We start from the raw sequence: 19,020 nt of genomic DNA, 5'->3' as shown, positions 1-19,020 counted from the left end.
CTATTTATCTCCTGAAAGCATCCACTGTCCTTTCTCACTGTGCTTTGTGTGTACAGGACCGCTTGGATTAGGACGGTATACATCTCCGTTGTCATAAATTCCACATGAGCAATGTATTCCCATGCTGCACCTGTCCGTCACACCAAAGTACACCTCATGACACATGGTGCTTCAAACACGTGTGACGCAGTAACATTGCAAAACCTTACCAAACTCTTTACCTGAAGGAAGGGAAAAACTAAACTCTGTCCTCTCTTACCTGACTCACCTGTTGTAACCTACTCTCTGAAGTGGAGACAGCACAGCCGTAGCCTGAAAGTATTATAGGACAAGCAATGTATTGTGTGACAGAGTAGTTATTTTGAATAGGTCTACCCAACAACATAATAACAGTGAACCTGTTCACTCATGACTGCGTGGCCATGCACGTCTCCAACTCAATCATCAAGTTTGCAGACGACACTACAGTGGTGGGCTTGATTACCAACAATGACGAGACAGGCTTCATCACAGCCTGGTACGGCAACTGCACTGCCCTCAACCGCAAGGCTCTCCAGAAGGTAGTGCAGCGTGCACAATGCATCACCGGGGGCAACTACCTGCCACCAACAACACCCGATGTCACAGGAAGGCCAAAAAGATCATCAAGGACATCAACCACCCGAGCCACGGCTTGTTCACCCCGCTATCATCCAGAAGGCGAGGTCAGTACAGGTGGATCAAAGCTGGGACCGAGAGACTGAAAAACAGCTTCTATCTCAAGGCCATCAGACTGTTAAACAGCCATCACTAACAGAGGCTGCTGCCAACATACTGACTCAAATCTCTGGCCACTTAAATAAATGGTATCACTAGTCACTTTAATAATGTTTACATATCCTACATTACTCATCTCATATGTATATACTGTATTTTATACCATCTACTGTATCTTGTCTATGCCGCACGGCCATCAGTCATCCATATATTTATATGTACATATTCTTATTCCATCCCCTTACATTGTGTGTGTATAAGGTAATCATTGTGAATTTGTTAGATTACATGTTAGATATTACTGCACTGTCGGACTAGAAGCACAAGCATTTCGCTACACTCGCATTAACTAATTAATTAATCTGCTAACCATGTGTATGTGACCAATAAAATTTGATTTGATCCTCAATTAAAATGACAGAGCAATGCTCACTGTCAACGAAGCTCATATTTTGACTCATTGAGCTAAAACACTGAAGTTTGTGAAAGTAATACATTTGACAGACTGAAAGAAATCTTAGAAAATCAAGTCTGGGCAGCTGGGTCTTTATAAAGTCCTAACCTGTTCTAAATGTGTGATGTTTGCTAAACGAAGCTAGTTAGTAGGCTAATGACGGTAAATAATTCAGGATTGGTATAAAGCACTCTGGCTCACACACACCTCTGAGTATGTTAGTGGGGAAACAGTTGCATCCGCCTGGCAAGGGAGAGCTTCATTAGGATATTCTCCTGGGAGGTCTCTGGGCTGATCCTAGTTCAGTGTATCTACAGAGGGACACTGAAATCCCTGAGCTAGGAGCTGATCCCAGTTCAGTTTAGCCACACAGAGTGTGTGATCTCTGGCAGCCCCTCTGCTCACCCAGGTAAGATACCGTATCTCATGTGGTCACTGAGGAGGAAGGGGTGCACTCTAAGCATGACCTGACCTATTCCAAACAAACTGAACAGACCAATGACAACAAAGTAGTTGGATCCTACTGAATATCACCAGCCAAACAGATCATTTAACCTTGTGTCCATCTCGGTCTCCTTTACCTTGTAATTACGCTGAACAAAAATATAAACACAACATGTCAGGTGTTGGTCCCATGTTTCATGAGCCGAAATAAAAAAATCCCAGAAATGTTCCAATCGCACAAAATGCTTATTTCTCGCAAATTTTGTGTACAAATTTGTTTACATCCCTGTTAGTGAGCATTTTTCCTTCGCCAAGATAATCCATCCACCTGACAGGTGTGGCATATAAAGAAACTGATTAAACAGCATGATCATTGCACAGCTGCACTTTGTGCTGGGGACAATAGAAGGCCTCTAAAATGTGCAGTTTTGTCACACAACACAATGCAACAGATGTCTCAAGTTGAGGGATCGTGCAATTGGCATTTTGACTGCAGGAATGTCCACCAGAGCTGCCGCCAGATAATTAAAAGGAATTTGTAACGGGCAGATGGCAGACAGTATATGTATGGCATCGTGTGGGCGAGCGGTTTGCTGATGTCAACGTTGTGAACAGAGTGCCCCATGGTGGTGGTGGGGTTATGGTATGGGCAGGCATAAGCTATGGACAATGAACACAATTGCATTTTATCGATGGCAATTTGAATGCATTGAGATATTGTGACGAGATCCTGAGGCCCATTGTTTCAGCATGATAATGCACAGCCCCATATCACAAGGATCTCTACACAATTCCCGGAAGCTGAAAACGTCCCAGTTGTTTCATGGCCTGCATACTCAGACATGTCACCCATTGAGCATGTTTGGGATGCTCTGGATCGACGTGTACGACAGCGTGGGACCTTGTCACGATATCTCTATGCATTCAAATTGCCATTGATAAAATGCAATTGTGTTCAGGCCACAATCAACAGCCTGATCAACTCTATGCGAAGGAGATGTGTCGCACTGCATAAGGCAAATGGTGGTCACACCAGATACTGACTGCTTTTCTGATCCAAGCCCAAGGTAGCCAAGGTATCTGTGACCAATAGATGCATATCTGTATTCCCAGTCATGTGAAATCCATAGATTAGGGTAGGGCGATATGGCCAAAATATAAGATCACTATTTCTTTATTTATTTTTTTATGATCGTATGGCGTATTTGACATTTTATACTTGCTTTATGAGTAGTGTGTGATCCTAGGGTGGCCACACATACATTCTAAGTGATTTCAATGGGGCTTTCTCCATTCTGATTGGGGTTTTTTACAACTGAAGTTGACTTCAACCCCAAATAATTGATCAATTTCTGCATTTCCTGGACTTATTTGAGATCATTTCCACGTAGGGCTGCACAATATGGGCAAGCAATCTAGGCCTCATTTGATTTGACATGTGATTTAGAGCAAACACTTGTGTTAAGTGTTGGAAGTATGGAAATAGAATGATTATTCTAATTCTATAGTTGGAATATAATAGTGGGCACTTTTAATACAGTGTTGTTTGACATGACAGCAACAGGCTGTATAGCTAATTACGTTTGCTCTGCTCTGACTCACTACATTTATTAGCCAGCTAACTAGCATTAGCGGCTAACAATATTTAGGTTCAACATGCTAAGAAATGACAAACTAGTTGTTTACAGATGTAAGAAACACAAACAAAGTAATTACAGAACGCTTGTGGATTTTGATTAAGAAAGAAAGCGACCAGCATTTTTGCCATCAACATTGTTGCATGTGCTGCATTGACCATGCAGACTGAACAAGTGTCTCGTGGTCGAGGAACATCAAATGCGCTCTTTGAGTGACAGGGCGAGGGGCTAGGTCTGTGTGGAAAGCAGTATGGAGAGAGATGACTCAAGTAGCGAAGAAACTATAAAAATGTATGTTACACATGGCATATCACATTTAACAAACATTCAAAGCCCGTTATTGAAGGTAAAGTAAAAACCCAAATCAGTCTGCGCTTCAATACCGGTATATTGTAAAATTGGGTATACCGCTCAGCCCTAGATTAGGGCCTAATTTATTTCAATTGACTGATTTCCTTATATGAACTCTAACTCAGTAAAATCTTTGAAATTGTTTCTTGTTGTGTTTATAGTTTTGTTCAGTGTAGTATCTTCGTAGCGCAAACCCAACTTTCTTCCCCTCGGCAATCTCGCTATATTTGCTAGCCTTTCAGGCCTATTCCTCCAACAGACATATTTCACAACAGGTGTTGTTGAATGTACAAACATGAGACTGTCTGTGCTACAGGGCGAAAGAGACATTAATGCAGAACTACAGAGATTAGATTGTGAGGCCTCTAACAGGAAGTCCAGTAGACTCCACTCACACACACCACACCCCCCTCTTATCTTCACTATCTAAGAGGAACGGTCAGTCAGTCAGTTGAATATGTGACAGTAGCAGTATGGTAGTATCCCCCTCCAACCCTGGAACCTCTCCCCCTCCCCAGTAGACGTGCCTGACATTCTAGAGGAGCCAGTGTACATTCCTCACATGCCTCCACCATATCAGAGAGGGGGCGTGGTGGGAGTGCCTCACACAAGGGCATATGGGCTGTTCGGTTTTAACTTCCTTGTTGAATGCTGTCGCTGCTGTGTGACAAACAGGGACCTGCGTGTTGGGCAGTGAACCAGGGGGGTGAGAAGAGGGTCACACAGGGCCTGAGGAGGTCCGAGGAGGGCTCAGGTGACCAGAGTTAAGCCGGCTCATGTGGGACAGGGAGGGTAGGTGGGAAAGGAGACCGGCAGAGGACAGGGAGGGAGGTGTTAGATGTCTGGCCCGGCCCCTGGAGGTGGAGGATCAAAGCTACCGTACTGTAATGGCTGTCACTGCTGGTTGGTTGACTGGCTGGCTTGACTCAGCTGACTGCACATGTATACCATACTGGTAGGCTGCAGGCCGATTGAAAACCCTGTTAACCACAAATATCACACACACACACTCTCTGTGACACAAACCACACATTCACACTCATTCAGCCTATCATATAAAACCATCTAAATTAACTAGTATCCACTCAAGCCACTGTGGCCCTTTGAAACATACAAAATAATTACGGGCCTGGGACATGTGACCGTGAACGGGACAGCAACAACCACGTGGCCATTTTCAGTTTCACATCGACAACAACCTCTGCAACAATAGGCTCTCTCAGTCAGGGCAGGACAGGCGTTTGTGGAGAGTGTGTGTGTTTTGGCCTCTGCTCACGTGCAGTACCAGGCTCCTAAATGAAAAGGCTCACCTTCACATTACCAAGACCTTCCTGACCCTGGAGAACATTGTAGAAACTTCTCTCTCCTCCCAGCTTAAGCAGAAGCGGTGGTGGTGGGATATCAGCGGTGGAAGAGTGAATGGAAAGAGCTTCCTGCTCTCTGATGGAGCTGAGGCTGAGACTGGGGCACACAAACCCAGCTTGGAAGGCAGTGTGACAGTCCAGAAGACAGGGTGCCTGGAGGACAGGGCCTGTGCAGCATCTAAATGACCACAAATCACTGAATTCTTCCACATAGCTGGGGTTTTACGCCCCCCCCCCCTCCCATCCCTCTCTCAACCCATCCATCCCCCTATCCCTCACTCTCTCCCTCCCGCCCTCCATCCACCCACCCACACATTCAAGCCTTTCATTACGATGATAATGGGCCAAAAGCCGGAACAGGGCCCATGTCTGGGTGCCATAAGTTCAGCGCTGGCTTTGTGGCCATGTCATGCGTGTCCATGGGAGCGGAGCGTGCTGCCACGGTTCAACAAAGACGGAAGGAGAGGAGGGAAAAAAACCAACCACACTAAAAATCCTACTGCCTTCAGCAGGGCAACTTTGACCAAAGCATAGTTCCCTGTAACTCTCAAACAACCTTATGCCAGCATACAGTCAGGCCTGGTCTGCAAGCCTGGACACCATAGGGGACAGGTGTTCAAAATGTGTGTGAGCTATACACACACTATGGTGATATTGGATAGGCAGTTATTGTGTGGTATTAATATTCAGTTCCCACTAACCTTGCCAATACTTGTGCCCAGGAGCCTTATATCTGCCCATCTTTACCCTCCTGCATTGAGTATGGACTGTTATACTCACCTTGCCTGTCAAAGTTCACAGCTAATGACAACAGGAAGGAGTGGGCCTGTTATTCCACCTGCATGGCATTATTACAGAGGAAATTTAAATGTTTCTACCAATGGTGTATATACACCCTGGATTTATGATATGTAATGGCCAATGTAAGGCTTTGATGCCACTGGTCAGCCATATTGGCATTGCCCAGAAAAAGCAGTCCTACACAGGAATGAATGGAATTTCAATTAAATATTTAAAGGACTTTATGTTTAGCTCACAGTATGATTTAAAAAGTATGTATTAAGATGTCTAACAGAATAAATGTGGCAAAAATGAATGTAGACATGAATAAATGCATTTCACTAGCTTCCAAAATATGTTCTACAATGGTGGGGGAATGCCAGAAAGGTAGGCGTGGAAGTGTTTGGTTAATTATCTATCCCTTAGGCAAGGGTTGTCATGTTTTACTCTGTTATTACAATGATATAGCATATACACCATGTAGGCTAACGCCATTCCCCCAATACAAATAGAGTTGGTAGGCTTAGGAATGACATGTAGGGTGGTCTACACCAATACAAAAGTGTAGGAGCAACAGTTAACCTCAAATGCATTTCCATTCAACCACCAAATGACGCAAAACTTACATATGCATGATATAGCAAATTGCTATCAATGATAAACAAGATAAATTGTTTATCATTCTTACCAACTTCAAGAGTAGCTTGGGCCCATTCATCTCTCTGACATTATGTCAACATCAGGTCTGTTGTAATAACATTCAAACATATTGCACACCGCAACAGTAATGAAACAAGTGTTTTTTTACCTGCGTAAAACCGTAACAGGGAGCCAATCTCGGTGTTCATCCCTTCCTCCTGCACGCGCCATGGGTCCTTAAATCCCAGTTTAAAGAGAAAGTCATTCTGGATCTGGAGAGGCCTCTCGTCTTGCCCGAGCCTCCTGACAGCGTCACCGTGGAGCTGAACGTAAAGTGTGGGACTCGTGTCACCTGCTGCGTCTCTATCTTCATCAGCCTCTGCCGAACCTGTTTTCAAAGCACGCTGGCGATTGTCAGGGTCTTGGACGTCGGGCCTATTACCTGTCGAACAGGCCCGGGACAATGAGCTACCGCTACTACTGGGTGGCTGCCTGCTTTGACCGAGCCTGTTACCTGCTCCCGTATCCTCTGTCAAGTCGTTTAAATGACCACCGTTGCTAAACGTGTAGTTGGCAGAGACTGTGTTGCCATTCGGGAGAATAGGGTCAATGCTTGTGGTAGGACAGTCGAGCTCCAGTTCGTCTGAGGAGCTGCCATAGGTGTCGTGGCCCTCCGTGGCGCTGTCAAAACTAGGGCTCAGGACGGATGCGTCTGTGCCCAGGATCATGTCGTCGCTGAGGGAGTCCCGGTGCTCACTGAGCCGAGCCCCCGAGATGCTGAGGTCATCGAATGCGCTGCTGCTCTCCACGTCCGAACCAGAATTGGGCCCGTAGTTGTCCACTCCGTTCAGCCGCTGTTCTGGATCATCCTCGTTAGGAGTATCCAGGTTAGAATTCGAATTTTGATCAGACAACGAGTGAGTTATATTATCTTTTGAATCCGAGTCCGGACTCAAAAGTTTTTCATCCTGTTGCTTTTGCAGCTCAGCGTTCTCCATAAGCAGTAGTCTCAACCGGTCACTTGGCTTGTCTGATAAGCCGCCCCTGAATTCTGGGGATCCCGAATGGTTGCGCTTGATATTAACGTTACCGTCTTCAATAAGTTTGCACTGACTGTCATATAGATACTTCACGTTACAGTTTCCGTTTTGATCAGTCTTTAGGTTGTCTTTACAAAATATACGCAATACAGAGCTCGACTTACTGAGTTTGCTCATACGGAGCGCCATGTCGCCGGCGGTGGTATCGATCGTGCACAGCACCGGCCTAGGATATGACGGCGAGGTGAGTTTATCGTGGACATGTATGGATCCCCTGTGAAGATCCACTCGCACCCACTCTCTATCTGAAGGCTGCAGTTGCATGTTCTGCCGATGCCTCAGCAACGTCTTCCTATCCAGACTCCGAGTATGCAGAGACGCAGAGGAGAGGGTCGAGTTCATATTGGCGCCGCAGGCGGCAGTGACAGCCAATGTGGTTGCAGCGGAGAGGTTCCTCTTCAGCCTCCTCCGTCTCAACAGGAGCGAGTTGGAGTTACTGGATAAACTCCGGCCATTCGTAGATGTGCTTCCATTACTTTTATTCGAAGCACTAGAACCCACTGCAGTCTGAGAGGGATTGTTCCCATTTCTAATATCTAAACGAGAGGCCGTCAAATGTACACCACCATCATCCACTGGCGTCCACTGGGCGACAGACAGTCCGCTAGGCTTCTTAAACTTAGTTGCAGTTCTATCTGCCAAGCCTTCGTCAACGACAGCCCGCGCACTTTCCATTTTACCAAATGAAAAGTACACTAGATATCTGTGCGTACGTGGCTTAACATCAGCCTTCTACATTAAAAAAGCGCGACAATAGGAACACAATACAATAAATGTCCGCCGGTTGGGTGGTGTACTTATCCCACTATTCATTCCCTTCTTTGCCTCCGCGCTCCAATTGGAATCTCCCCTGCGTTTCCGAAAACATTTCAGAGGAAAAATCCGCTAAAAACAGGTCGGACTCGAAGTGAGAGATTGGTACAAGGGCGGAGACGTAACTGTGTGTCTCATTTACACCAAAATACTATGGCAGAATATGAAATTAATGTCGGCCGACCTCTTACGCAAATACTGTACGATACATATTCATGAGGTGACAAGATGTGGGAACCTTGTATTGCCTTGTGGGAAATGTATTTCAATGTAAGGACATCTACAATCTTTCATTTTGAAATGCTGAAGTAAAAACTACATTCCCCAAATAAAGGGCATACCTACAGCAGACAGAAGGGGGCAAGGTTCAGAATGATGTAAATAGATATGTAACACAGAAATACAACTCCCTGTTATTTGGTAGAGAGCCTTATCAGTTCTATGCACATAGATACATTTCTATATGCAACGACCTTTATGCACCGCCCACGTGTTATGCTCTGCCCCTTCTGAGGAATATCCCTCTTGTTGCCTAGTTTTGACAAGTGGGATTCAACCTTCTGACTACACAGACAAATTACTGTACCTGTGAAATATGCTTGATGCGACGGACAAGTTTAAAAGCATTCCAAATCAAAATGGGAGACAGAACATGTTTTTCCCCTCACAGCATTAATATTAAATATCCCACTTATTTGTCAGGTGTTTTAAGCCAATGTATTTTATGATATGTGCGTGCTTGCATTAAATAGCATGGGGAAATAACGTTTGAGGCTACTCGACCAGTAACGACGAGGGTGAAATAACTTGAGTGGTGCACCATCTCATCAGGACGCCATTTCACAAGGCCACGCCGACTGGCCGACTTTCTGTCCTCAGTGATATTCTATTGTCCTCTTCCACCACCTAGTGGTGTTCCAGCTCCAAGTAGTGACAATCCTGGTCCTGGGGACACACAGGGTGTGCAGGTTTTTGCTCCATCCCAGTACAAGAACTCATTATATTGATGTCATTGATTTTCTCATTTAGTACACTGTACAGTCAACACGGTCCCTAATGGTAATCCATAACCCATCCCCACTGTGTTAGTAGGCTACAGTGTTAAAACTAGGCTAATAAAAAATAAAACGGTTGCACTTACATGATTTAAGCACTTGGCTCCGATAACGAGCATAGGCCGTTGAAAAATGTCTTTCATCCTTCTCTGATCGGGGCAAGTTCTTATCAATCACACCAGTGCCGCGCTCTCATTTCTGCTTGGACGTCTCTCGTCCAACAGTTTGAATCCTGGAATTGGGTACAAATGGAGTTTGACTGAATCACTGAAATCATTGACACCAGTGAAGCATGATTGCTGGAAAAATCCTTTTAATAAGATTTCTTGGACATAAAATCAGTCTACCCGTTACATGCATTGTCTACCTGTGCAAAGTGAAGATCTGACATAGGGTAGGCCATTGGAGAATCCTGTACATAGGTTTTACTATACAATACTACTTAGATTATTCTGTATAATGAAAAGTGCTTTACAAATGTAATAAATTGTCAAAATTGACTTTTTAGTTGGATGAGAATATTTTGATGTGCTTGGAACAGTTATTGGATCTATGAAACCCCAAAACACCAACAAGTGGTACATCCAGACTATTTGGGATGAAACAGTGAGCTTCCCTGAACTAATAAAGCAAAGGAATAACCCATAGAATTACATGGTGATTCATTGGAGCGCTGTGGGATAACCTCTATGATAGACCGATGAGGTTGTGGTGGTCAACATAAAGATCCAAAAGCATAACTGACACACACAAAAGGAAAGCCAAAGTAGTAAGGCAGTATTTTACTCTAAATCACATTAGCTACAATTCCTGGGCAGCCATAAAGACCCAATAGCTGATGTCAATATTGCCATGGTTTGAGAAAACATGTCTTATATATGATAGTGAACAGAATGCAAAATACATCATGATGTTTAATAGAGAGACAGACAAGGCGGTCATTCACATTGTAAATGGAAAGGAATCCCCATTTCCAAAATAAATAAAATCACTTCCAAATTAAATTCTCAACAAGTACATGTAACAAAAGTGTATGACTGAATTCATATTCCTCAATTCCAACATGACACCATCCTCATACTATGCTCTGTGGTTAAGTGGTCTGTCAAAAGACAGAGAGGAGCCCCCTCAAGATGTTGATCAAAGCGTTAAGACTCTATACAATGCCCAAAACGGTTTGAGGCAAACATGACGTGGTTGGCATGATGCTGGAATCAACAAGGATGCTGATTAGAGCAGAAAACCTGACCCCATCGTCTCTTGAAGAATCTACTGATTTAAGTTGTTCCAATGAAATTAGGAAAAACAAACAGGGACATTGGGAAAGAGAATAACCTGTGTAATAAATGAAGCAATAAGTAATATGTGGAGAATAAACTAACATTTTATATAATATAATAACCCATTTTTACCTGATAACCAAACATATGTGCAATACCTTCGATGTTCCAAAATGTTTTCGTAAATTTCATTGGGCCTCAACTACAAAGACGTTAAAAATGACAGAGGATGTCTTTTTGTTGGTGCATTTTCCTATGCAAATACATTAATACCTTAGGTGGCCAATCAGGCCCGTCACCATATCTAATCTACGTCTTATGACAAGCAAACCTTTTCATATTGCAACTATAAGAGTAATGCGTACCATTTTAAAACAACTCAGTGGCCAATAGGATTTCAATCCTGATATTCCCATTGGGGCCTTTCCTAAAATGGCAACAAAAAAATATATATTTAATGGAGAGGACCATTTACAAGCAAACTAAAAAAGTTTTCATACAGTTTGCCAAGCGGCAGAAAGAATATTGCTTGTTCTTAAATATACAGAAAAGACTGAAAAATACATAAACAGAGTGCAGTGCACTCACGTCAGCAGAGTTCATTTAACATAAGACTGCAAAATGAGAAAAGCTTAATTGTCAACAATAAAAAGCATAAAGTATCCCTGGATGGCAAGCCACATGTACATCCTAAATGGAACCATATTCCCTATTTAGTGCACTACTTTTGACCAGGGCCCATATGTGTCTCTGGTCAAAAGTAGTGTACTATATAGAAAACAGAATGCGATTTGGGAAACATTAGCTATTCTCTGAAGGAGTCTATATTCAAACATCAGAGACCTGTGACATCCCCTAAAGCCACATACCCCACAGTTTAAAATCAAAGTGCCACTTTTAAAAATAAAAATGATATAAAAAGCTGTTCAACCTTAACACATACAGTCAGTGCATTATCTGCCAGCTACATTTTTCATTAAGGTTACCCTTTCATCCATACAGGATCCCGACATGAAAGGGACAGTATTGAAGTGTGATTCTATTTAAAATTTTACTTCATACCTCTGTATAAACACAATGTATATTTGGAGAGTGTAAACAAAACATTGTCTGCACTCTCAAATTCACAGTTAGCAATAGATAAACATTGTCGGTACAGTGGGAACTGAACTGACCACCATGGGGAGAAGTAGAGGTGGGATTGCATGGTCATGACAGGGTGAACCCCAGAGGGCGCTATGACCTAAGGAGAGAGCACAGCGGGAAAATATTGCACATAATTCTGAAATGTTTTATGGACCAGACCCCTCACTTATTTTTCTCTTTAACCATTCAAACACTGTAGATGAATCCACAAACAGCACTAGGTTCACCTTAACAGACCAAGGATAACATTCTCCAAGTGGTTGAAGTCCATCTCTAGCAACGTCCATGGGTAGAGGGAGTAAAAATGTCCTTTCTGATTGAGTGAGGATGTGGAGGCTCCTTCCACCAATAGTGAGACAGTGACAAGGGCGGGGCATAGGTACCTGGTAACCGTGACAGCCAGTCAATGGAGTAGAGACGGCAGGTGTCCAATCCCAACCAGCCCATCCCACTATCATCATCATCATCATCATCCCCAAAGCACTGAGCGCCTTCCTGAGAGCTCAGCACTAAGGTGTGGGACAAACTCGTCAGTCAGTTACATTGAGAAAATTGTGGGAGTTGGGGGGGGGCTACTAAAGGTGTCCAACTACTGTTTGTCTCTGAGGGGAAGGTACCGACCGACTGAGCAGCAGGGTATTGAAAAGGCATTTCAAATCAGAAGAAGACATGGCCTTATTGTAGAATTGGGCACCATTTACTGTCCAGCACTTATGGTTCTCAGTGAAGGAAAACAGCCAGTCTGGCGTTCCTATAGACAGTGATGGTCTACGGCCTGTGAAACCTGAGGGAGGAAAGAGCAGAAAAATTCTGTCATTTGTACGAATTCTAAAGGTCACATATTGCAATTTCCTTATTATAGGGAACTGGAAAAGGTATGACATACATACATGCATACAGTGCCTCAAATCTAAACACAATACATCCTAATGACAAAGGAAAAAACAGGTTTACACAATTTTTTTGCAATTAAAAATTAAATTAAACTGAAATATCACATTTACATAACTATTCAGAGCCCTTACTCAGAAATGTGTTGAGGCACCTTTGGCAGCGATTACAGCATTGGGTATTAATTATGATGCTACAAGCTTGGCACACCTGTATTTGGGGAGTTTCTCCCATTCTACTCTGCAGATCCTCAAGCCCTGTCAGGGTGGATGGGGAGTGTCGCTGCACAGTCATTTTCAGGTCTCTCCAGAGATGTTCGATCGGGTTCAAGTCCGGGCTCTGGATGGTCCGCTCAAGGACATGAGACTTGTCCGAAAGCCACTCCTGCGTTGTCTTGGCTGTCTGCTTAGGGTCGTTGTCCTGTTGGAAGGTGAACCTTCACCCCCAGTCTGAGGCCCTGAGCACTCTGGAGCAGAGTTTCATCAAGGCGCTCTATGTACTTTGCTCTGTTCATCTTTCCCTTGATCCTGACTAGTCTCCCAGTCCTTGCTGCTGAAAAACATCCCCCACAGCATGATGCTGCCACCACCATGCTTCACCATAGGGATGGTGCCAGGTTTCCTCCAGATGTGACACTTGGCATTCAGGGCAAAGAGTTCAATCTTGGTTTCATCAGACCAGAGAATCTTGTTTCTCATAGTCAGAGTCCTTTGGTGCCTTCTGGCAAACTCCAAGCAGGCCATCATGTGCCTTTTATTGAGAAGAGGCTTCCGTCTGGCCACTACCATAAAGGCCTTATTGGTGGAGTGCTGCAGAGATGGTTGTCCTTCTGGAAGGTTCTCCCAACTCCACAGAGGAACTGTCAGAGTGACCATCGGGTTCTTGGTCACTTCCCTGACCAAGGCCCTTCTCCCCCGATTGCTCAGTTTGGCCGGGCGGCCAGCTCTAGGAAAAGTTCTTAGTGGTTCCAAACGTCTTCCATTTAAGAATGACGGAGGCCCCTGTGTTCTTGGGAACCGTCAATACTGCTGACATTTTCTAGTACCCTTCCCCAGATCTGTGCCTCGACACAATCCTGTCTCGGAGCCCTTTGGACAATTCCTTTGACCTCATGGCTTGGTTTTTGCTCTGTTATGCACTGTCAGCTATGGCACCTTACTTAGACAGGTGTGTGCCTTTCCAAATCATGTCCAATCAATTGAGTTTACCACAGGTGGATTCCAATCAAGTTGTAGAAGCATCTCAAGGATGATCAATGGAAACAGGATGCACCCAAACGCAAGGTAACTTTTTTATTTTGAATAAATTTGCAAAAGATTCAAAAGAAATCTGTTTTTGCTTTGTCATTATGGGATAATGTGTAGATTGATGAGGGGATTTTTTTTTAATTATTTAAATCAATTTTAGAATAACGCTGTAACATAACAAAAAAAAAGGGGTCTGAATACTTTCCAGATGCACCGTACATAAAGTATTTAAAGGTTTGTAAAGAAATTGCTTTTCACCATGCCATTCGGGGATGTGTTCATGCATACAAATACATACCATTAAAAACATGCTAATGCACAGGTCTTTACCTGGTTAAATGGCGACTTGACTCATGCACTTCCATTTCATGGCTCTTGAAATCATTGAGTTCCTTCCGTATGGCTGCCTGTGAAGGACAAACAGGTTGCAAGGGGAACAAAGGGTTAGTGCCCAGATAAATAGAAAGTCACTCAGTCTTGCTCAGACTCCTTTTAAACGCATAATTTACTCTCATCTTAAGGTCAAGAGTGAATAAACTAAATCCTCTCCATTAAAACACACTTCTTCCTTGGTCTCCATCTTTTCCCTCCCGCTGGTTTGAGGGAGCAACAAAGAACCTTCAATAATCTCCACCCTGCTGCTCATTGCTCAGTCTTGTACTCAAGGTAGCACCTTGTTAAATCAGTATCGCAACATTCACAAGGGTTGTGTGCTTAGAAAAACTTTACATTTTAGCCTGTACAAAATAATGAAAAGCATCCTCTCGTACCTCCCCCTTCTTTGCACCATTTGGGATAACAGCGCCGGAAGCAACCTTTTGTGGTGGTTGTATTGTGCAACAAAGACAGTTTCTTAGAACAAAATCGTGTACAAGCACATCTGATTAGATGCAATGCATTCTTAAAATGATCCCATCCCCGAAGAGGACTTCTTCCAGGAACAAAAAGTGGTGGCTCAGTCAGGTCTTTTGGATAATCCCCCTGACATGTTCTGACACAGGCTGGTGATGTCACAGACAAGTCTAATTAGCAGGATGACACAGGGGAACGTCTCATCGCCTGAACAGGATGATGCTACTGGTCTGAAAACAGGAAGACAAAAGCCCTGACCTCTGGTAGACGGCAGGAACAAATCTAATGTTATCGGAGCGTGTGCAGTTGGTGGAAGCTGAGGGTTCCTGAGGCGCCGCCTGTCTGTCCCTTCATTATCATCTTACGTAATAAGGAACGTTGTGTAACTAGCTGCCGTGCTTTTGCACCTGAACGGTCCCCAGGTGTTGACTCCGTATGCTCGGATTCCACCGCTGCAGCCAACGTCATAGGGATGACAGAGAGGAGAAAACGGAGAGCGGCTCGCTCTTCCAAGTAATACACAGTTCATTAAAAGTCAGAACCACGTTTCGACGGCCGGGAGGATCGCTCGGGGGTGTTTACTCTCGGAGCGATAAACAAAAAGGGGGGGGGGGAGAAATCATTTGAACTAATAAACAGCAGCCTGGAAGTGCTGTAAGGAGAGGAAATCTCCTGGCATTATACTCCTGCATTATACTTCTTTGAGCTCTGAACTGAAGGGTGGAGATTGATTGATCCAGGGCAATCTGCAGAGGGGCTGCTACCACGGCAGCCAATGTTACTGCTATAACTGCAGAGGGGAAGTACAACAATACAGACCAACAGACTTTCGACCTTTGAGTTGGGCTGGGGAAAATCTAAATGATAATAGATATGTGAGGTCAAGTCGCTCATGTACTCACCAGGGCTGTCTATGTACAATAGGATAACAAGATTCTCTGCAGCATAAACCAACTTCAAAGAAGCGAATACCACACCTCAGACCGGTATACACAACCTCAAAGGCCATTTGATGCTAAATGACACCACTTGACAAAGTACTAAATAAATAGTGGGAAGAAAAAGTATGTGAACCCTTTAGAATTACCTGGATTTCTGCATAAATTGGTCATAAAATGTTCTGATCTTCATCGAAGTCACAACAATAGACAAACAGTCTGCTTAAACGAATAACAAACAATACGTTTTCATGTCTTTATTGAACACACCGCAGGTTGGAAAAAGTATGTGAACCCTTGGATTTAATAACTGGCTGACCCTCCTTTGGCAGCAATAACCTCAACCAAACGTTTCCTGTAGTTGCGGATCAGACCCGCACAACAGTCAGGAGGAATTTTGGGCCATTCCTCTATACAAAACTGTTTAAGTTCCACAATATTCTTGGGATGTCTGGTGTGAACTACTCGAGGTCATGCCACAGCATCTCAAAATCGGGTTGAGGTCAGGACTGACGGCCACTCCAGAAGGTGGATTTTCTTCTGTTCTTGATTTACTTGTGTACTTTGGTTTGTTGCATCACCTAACTTCTGTTGAGCTTCAATTGGCAGACAGATAGCCTTACATTCTCCTGCAAAATGTCTTGATAAACTGAATTTTTCTGTCGATGATAGCAAGCTGTCCAGGCCCTAAGGCAGTCCCAAACCATTATGCTCCCTCCACCATAGTTTACAGTTGGGATGAGGTTGATGTGCTGTGCCTTTTTTTCTCCACACAGTGTTGTGTTCCTTCCAAACGCCACAACTTTAGTTTCATTTGTCCACAGAATATTTTGCCAATAGCGCTGTGGAACATCCAGGTGCTCTTTTACGAACTTCAGATGTGCAGCAATGTTTTTTTTTTTGACAGCAGTGGCTTCTTCCATGGTGTCCTCCCATGAACACCATTCTTGTTTAGTGTTTTACGTATTGTAGACTCGTAAACAGAGATGTTAGCATCTTCCAGAGATTTCTGTAAGTCTTTAGCTGACACTCTAGGATTCTTTTTAACCTCATTGAGCATTCTGTGCTGTGCTCTTGCAGTCATCGTTGCAGGATGGCCACTCCTAGGGAAAGTAGCAACAGTGCTGAAATTTCACAATTTATAGACATTTTGTCTTACCGTGGACTGACTTTTGTAACCCTTTCCAGCTTTAGGCAAGGCAACAATTCTTAATCTTAGGTCTTCTGAGATCTAATTTGTTTGAGAAATGGTTCACATCAGGCAATGCTTCTTGTGAAAAAAAACACAAACCTTTGTGAGTGTTTAGGGGGCAGAGCAGCTCTAACCAAAATCTCCAAACTCATCTCAGTGATTCAACTCCAGGTTAGTTGACTCCAATTAGCTTTTGGAAATGTCATTAGCCTAGGGGTTCACATACTTTTTCCAACCTACACTGTGAATGTATAAATTATGTATTCAATATAGAAAAATACAACAATTTGTGTTTTATTAGTTTAAGCACACTATGTTTGTCTATTGCTGTGACTCAGATGAAGATCAAATTGTATGTCAAATTTATGCAGAAATCCAGGTAATTCCAAAGGGTTCACATACTTTTGAGACATACAGTAGCAAGAAAAAGTGATACATTTAGCATTTCCACAAGGATATAGAAATGATCACTAAAACGCTACATGAATCTCCTTTTACCCACTCATCCCCACCACTACTTGCCTTGTCGGCTGCCGTGAGGCGAGTCCAGGGTTTGTCTGCCCGTCTGTCGTGTTCCGGGGCGTCAGACACCTCTACGTAGTCACTAAAGCGGATCAGGATCTTCGCCTGTCTCAGCTCCTCCACCGTAGGCCTCTGGCTCAGCTGGAACAAGAGAGGAACAGAGTGTTGTGATGAGTATAGACCACAAATAATCCACGTTTGGTATCACAGAGCAAAGGACGTAACATTAACCTTAACACTGGAAAAGGCAGCATTATCAACCGTTGAGGAAGTTAATCAGGCCTGAAAGCTAGTATGCTGAAGGTCCCTCCAACTTCTTTATGAAGCAGCTATACTGTACTCCACATGATAGACTAGTGTGTTGGGATGAGTAGACTGTACAGCGCAAAGACCACTATATCAAATCAAAGTTTGTCACGTGCGCCGAATACAACAGGTGTAGACCTTACAGTGAAATGCTTACCTTTACCCAGGAGGAGACTTAACGCCTGAAGGCTAATCCACTGAAGGGAACCTAAACATCTATACAGCCTGGTTTCTGAAGCAGTTACACTGCAAATTATTGATCCAACTTATTCATTTGATACATGCCATTGCACCAGATAGCTAGATCGTACATTTTCATCTGTAGTCCCTGGTCAGAAAACAAACCAACATCAATACAATAAAAATTCTAAATAAAACTAGTGATTTTGGTTTGACTTTAGTAAATAAATACTACAGTCCCAAGCAACACTACATACCTGCATCTGGGAGTGATAAATGGCTTCTTGTTTACTAAGAAATGTATGACTAGTTGTATGAGGGCATCGTTAGGGTTTGTTCACAAATGCCAAGGACTGAGGACACTACCGTCCCCTGGTATGACCTGGGAGATGTAGTGCTGTGACTACCACTGATTTTACACCTTGCTCTCCTCTCACCCAGAGTGAGTAATTGTTATGCTGTTCGTTTTGCTGTGTGAACAGTCTGTCCTGTCCAACACCTTAAAGAACAACTGTGAGCCTTGGCGGTTGGCATGCTGTTTGCCCATAGGGGTTATGCAGTCTTTTTTAAAAGCTATTTTTGTAGTCAGGATGGAATTGGAAGTTATATATATATATATATATATATATATATTTTTTTTTTTTTTTTTTTTATTTATTTATATACAATTTAACTAAGCAAGTCAGTTAAGAAAAAAATATTATTTAAAATGACGGCCTACCAAAAGGCCTCCTGCAGTGACTACCAAAATACACATCACTACACCACAATACTACAAAGAGAGACCTAAGACAACAATATAGCAAGGCAGCAACACAACATGGTAGCAGCACAAAACATGGTACAAACATTATTGGGCACAGACAACAGCACAAAGGGCAAGAAGGTAGAGACAACAATACATCACGCAAAGCAACCACGACTGTCAGTAAGATCGTCCATGATTGAGGCTTTGAATGAAGAGATGCAGATAAAACTGGAAAGAGGAGGGACCCAGGGATGTGTGCGCTTTGGGGACCTTTAACAGAATGTGACTGGCAGAACAGGTGTTGTATGTTGAGGATGAGGGCTGC

General features: G+C 43.5%; 2 protein-coding genes across 5 annotated transcripts in view; both read right to left on the bottom strand.

Moving 5' to 3' along the window:
* Positions 1–8,546, bottom strand: part of LOC106569160 (PH domain leucine-rich repeat-containing protein phosphatase 1) — a 79,103-nt gene extending 70,557 nt beyond the window's left edge. Inside the window, exon 1 of the mRNA XM_014140205.2 lies at positions 6,595–8,546. Within this exon, the coding sequence (XP_013995680.1) occupies positions 6,595–8,200 (1,606 nt within the window). The 5' untranslated portion in view covers positions 8,201–8,546. The remainder of the gene's footprint in view (positions 1–6,594) is intronic.
* Positions 8,547–10,289: 1,743 nt separating this feature from the next.
* LOC106569162 (phosphatase and actin regulator 1) overlaps positions 10,290–19,020 on the bottom strand; it is an 89,011-nt gene continuing 80,280 nt past the window's right edge. For all 4 annotated transcript variants that reach the window (XM_014140209.2, XM_014140212.2, XM_014140207.2 and 1 more), the window contains exons 10-12: positions 17,462–17,602; positions 14,288–14,364; positions 10,290–12,603 (exon numbers count right to left, since the gene is read on the bottom strand). In XM_014140209.2, coding sequence (XP_013995684.1) covers positions 12,588–12,603; positions 14,288–14,364; positions 17,462–17,602 — 234 coding nt within the window. In that variant the 3' untranslated portion in view covers positions 10,290–12,587. The remainder of the gene's footprint in view (positions 12,604–14,287; positions 14,365–17,461; positions 17,603–19,020) is intronic.

This window comes from Salmo salar, chromosome ssa14, assembly GCF_905237065.1.
Source record: "Salmo salar chromosome ssa14, Ssal_v3.1, whole genome shotgun sequence".
NCBI classification, from domain to species: Eukaryota; Metazoa; Chordata; class Actinopteri; order Salmoniformes; family Salmonidae; genus Salmo; species Salmo salar.
This window is presented reverse-complemented; position numbering and strand designations above follow the sequence as displayed.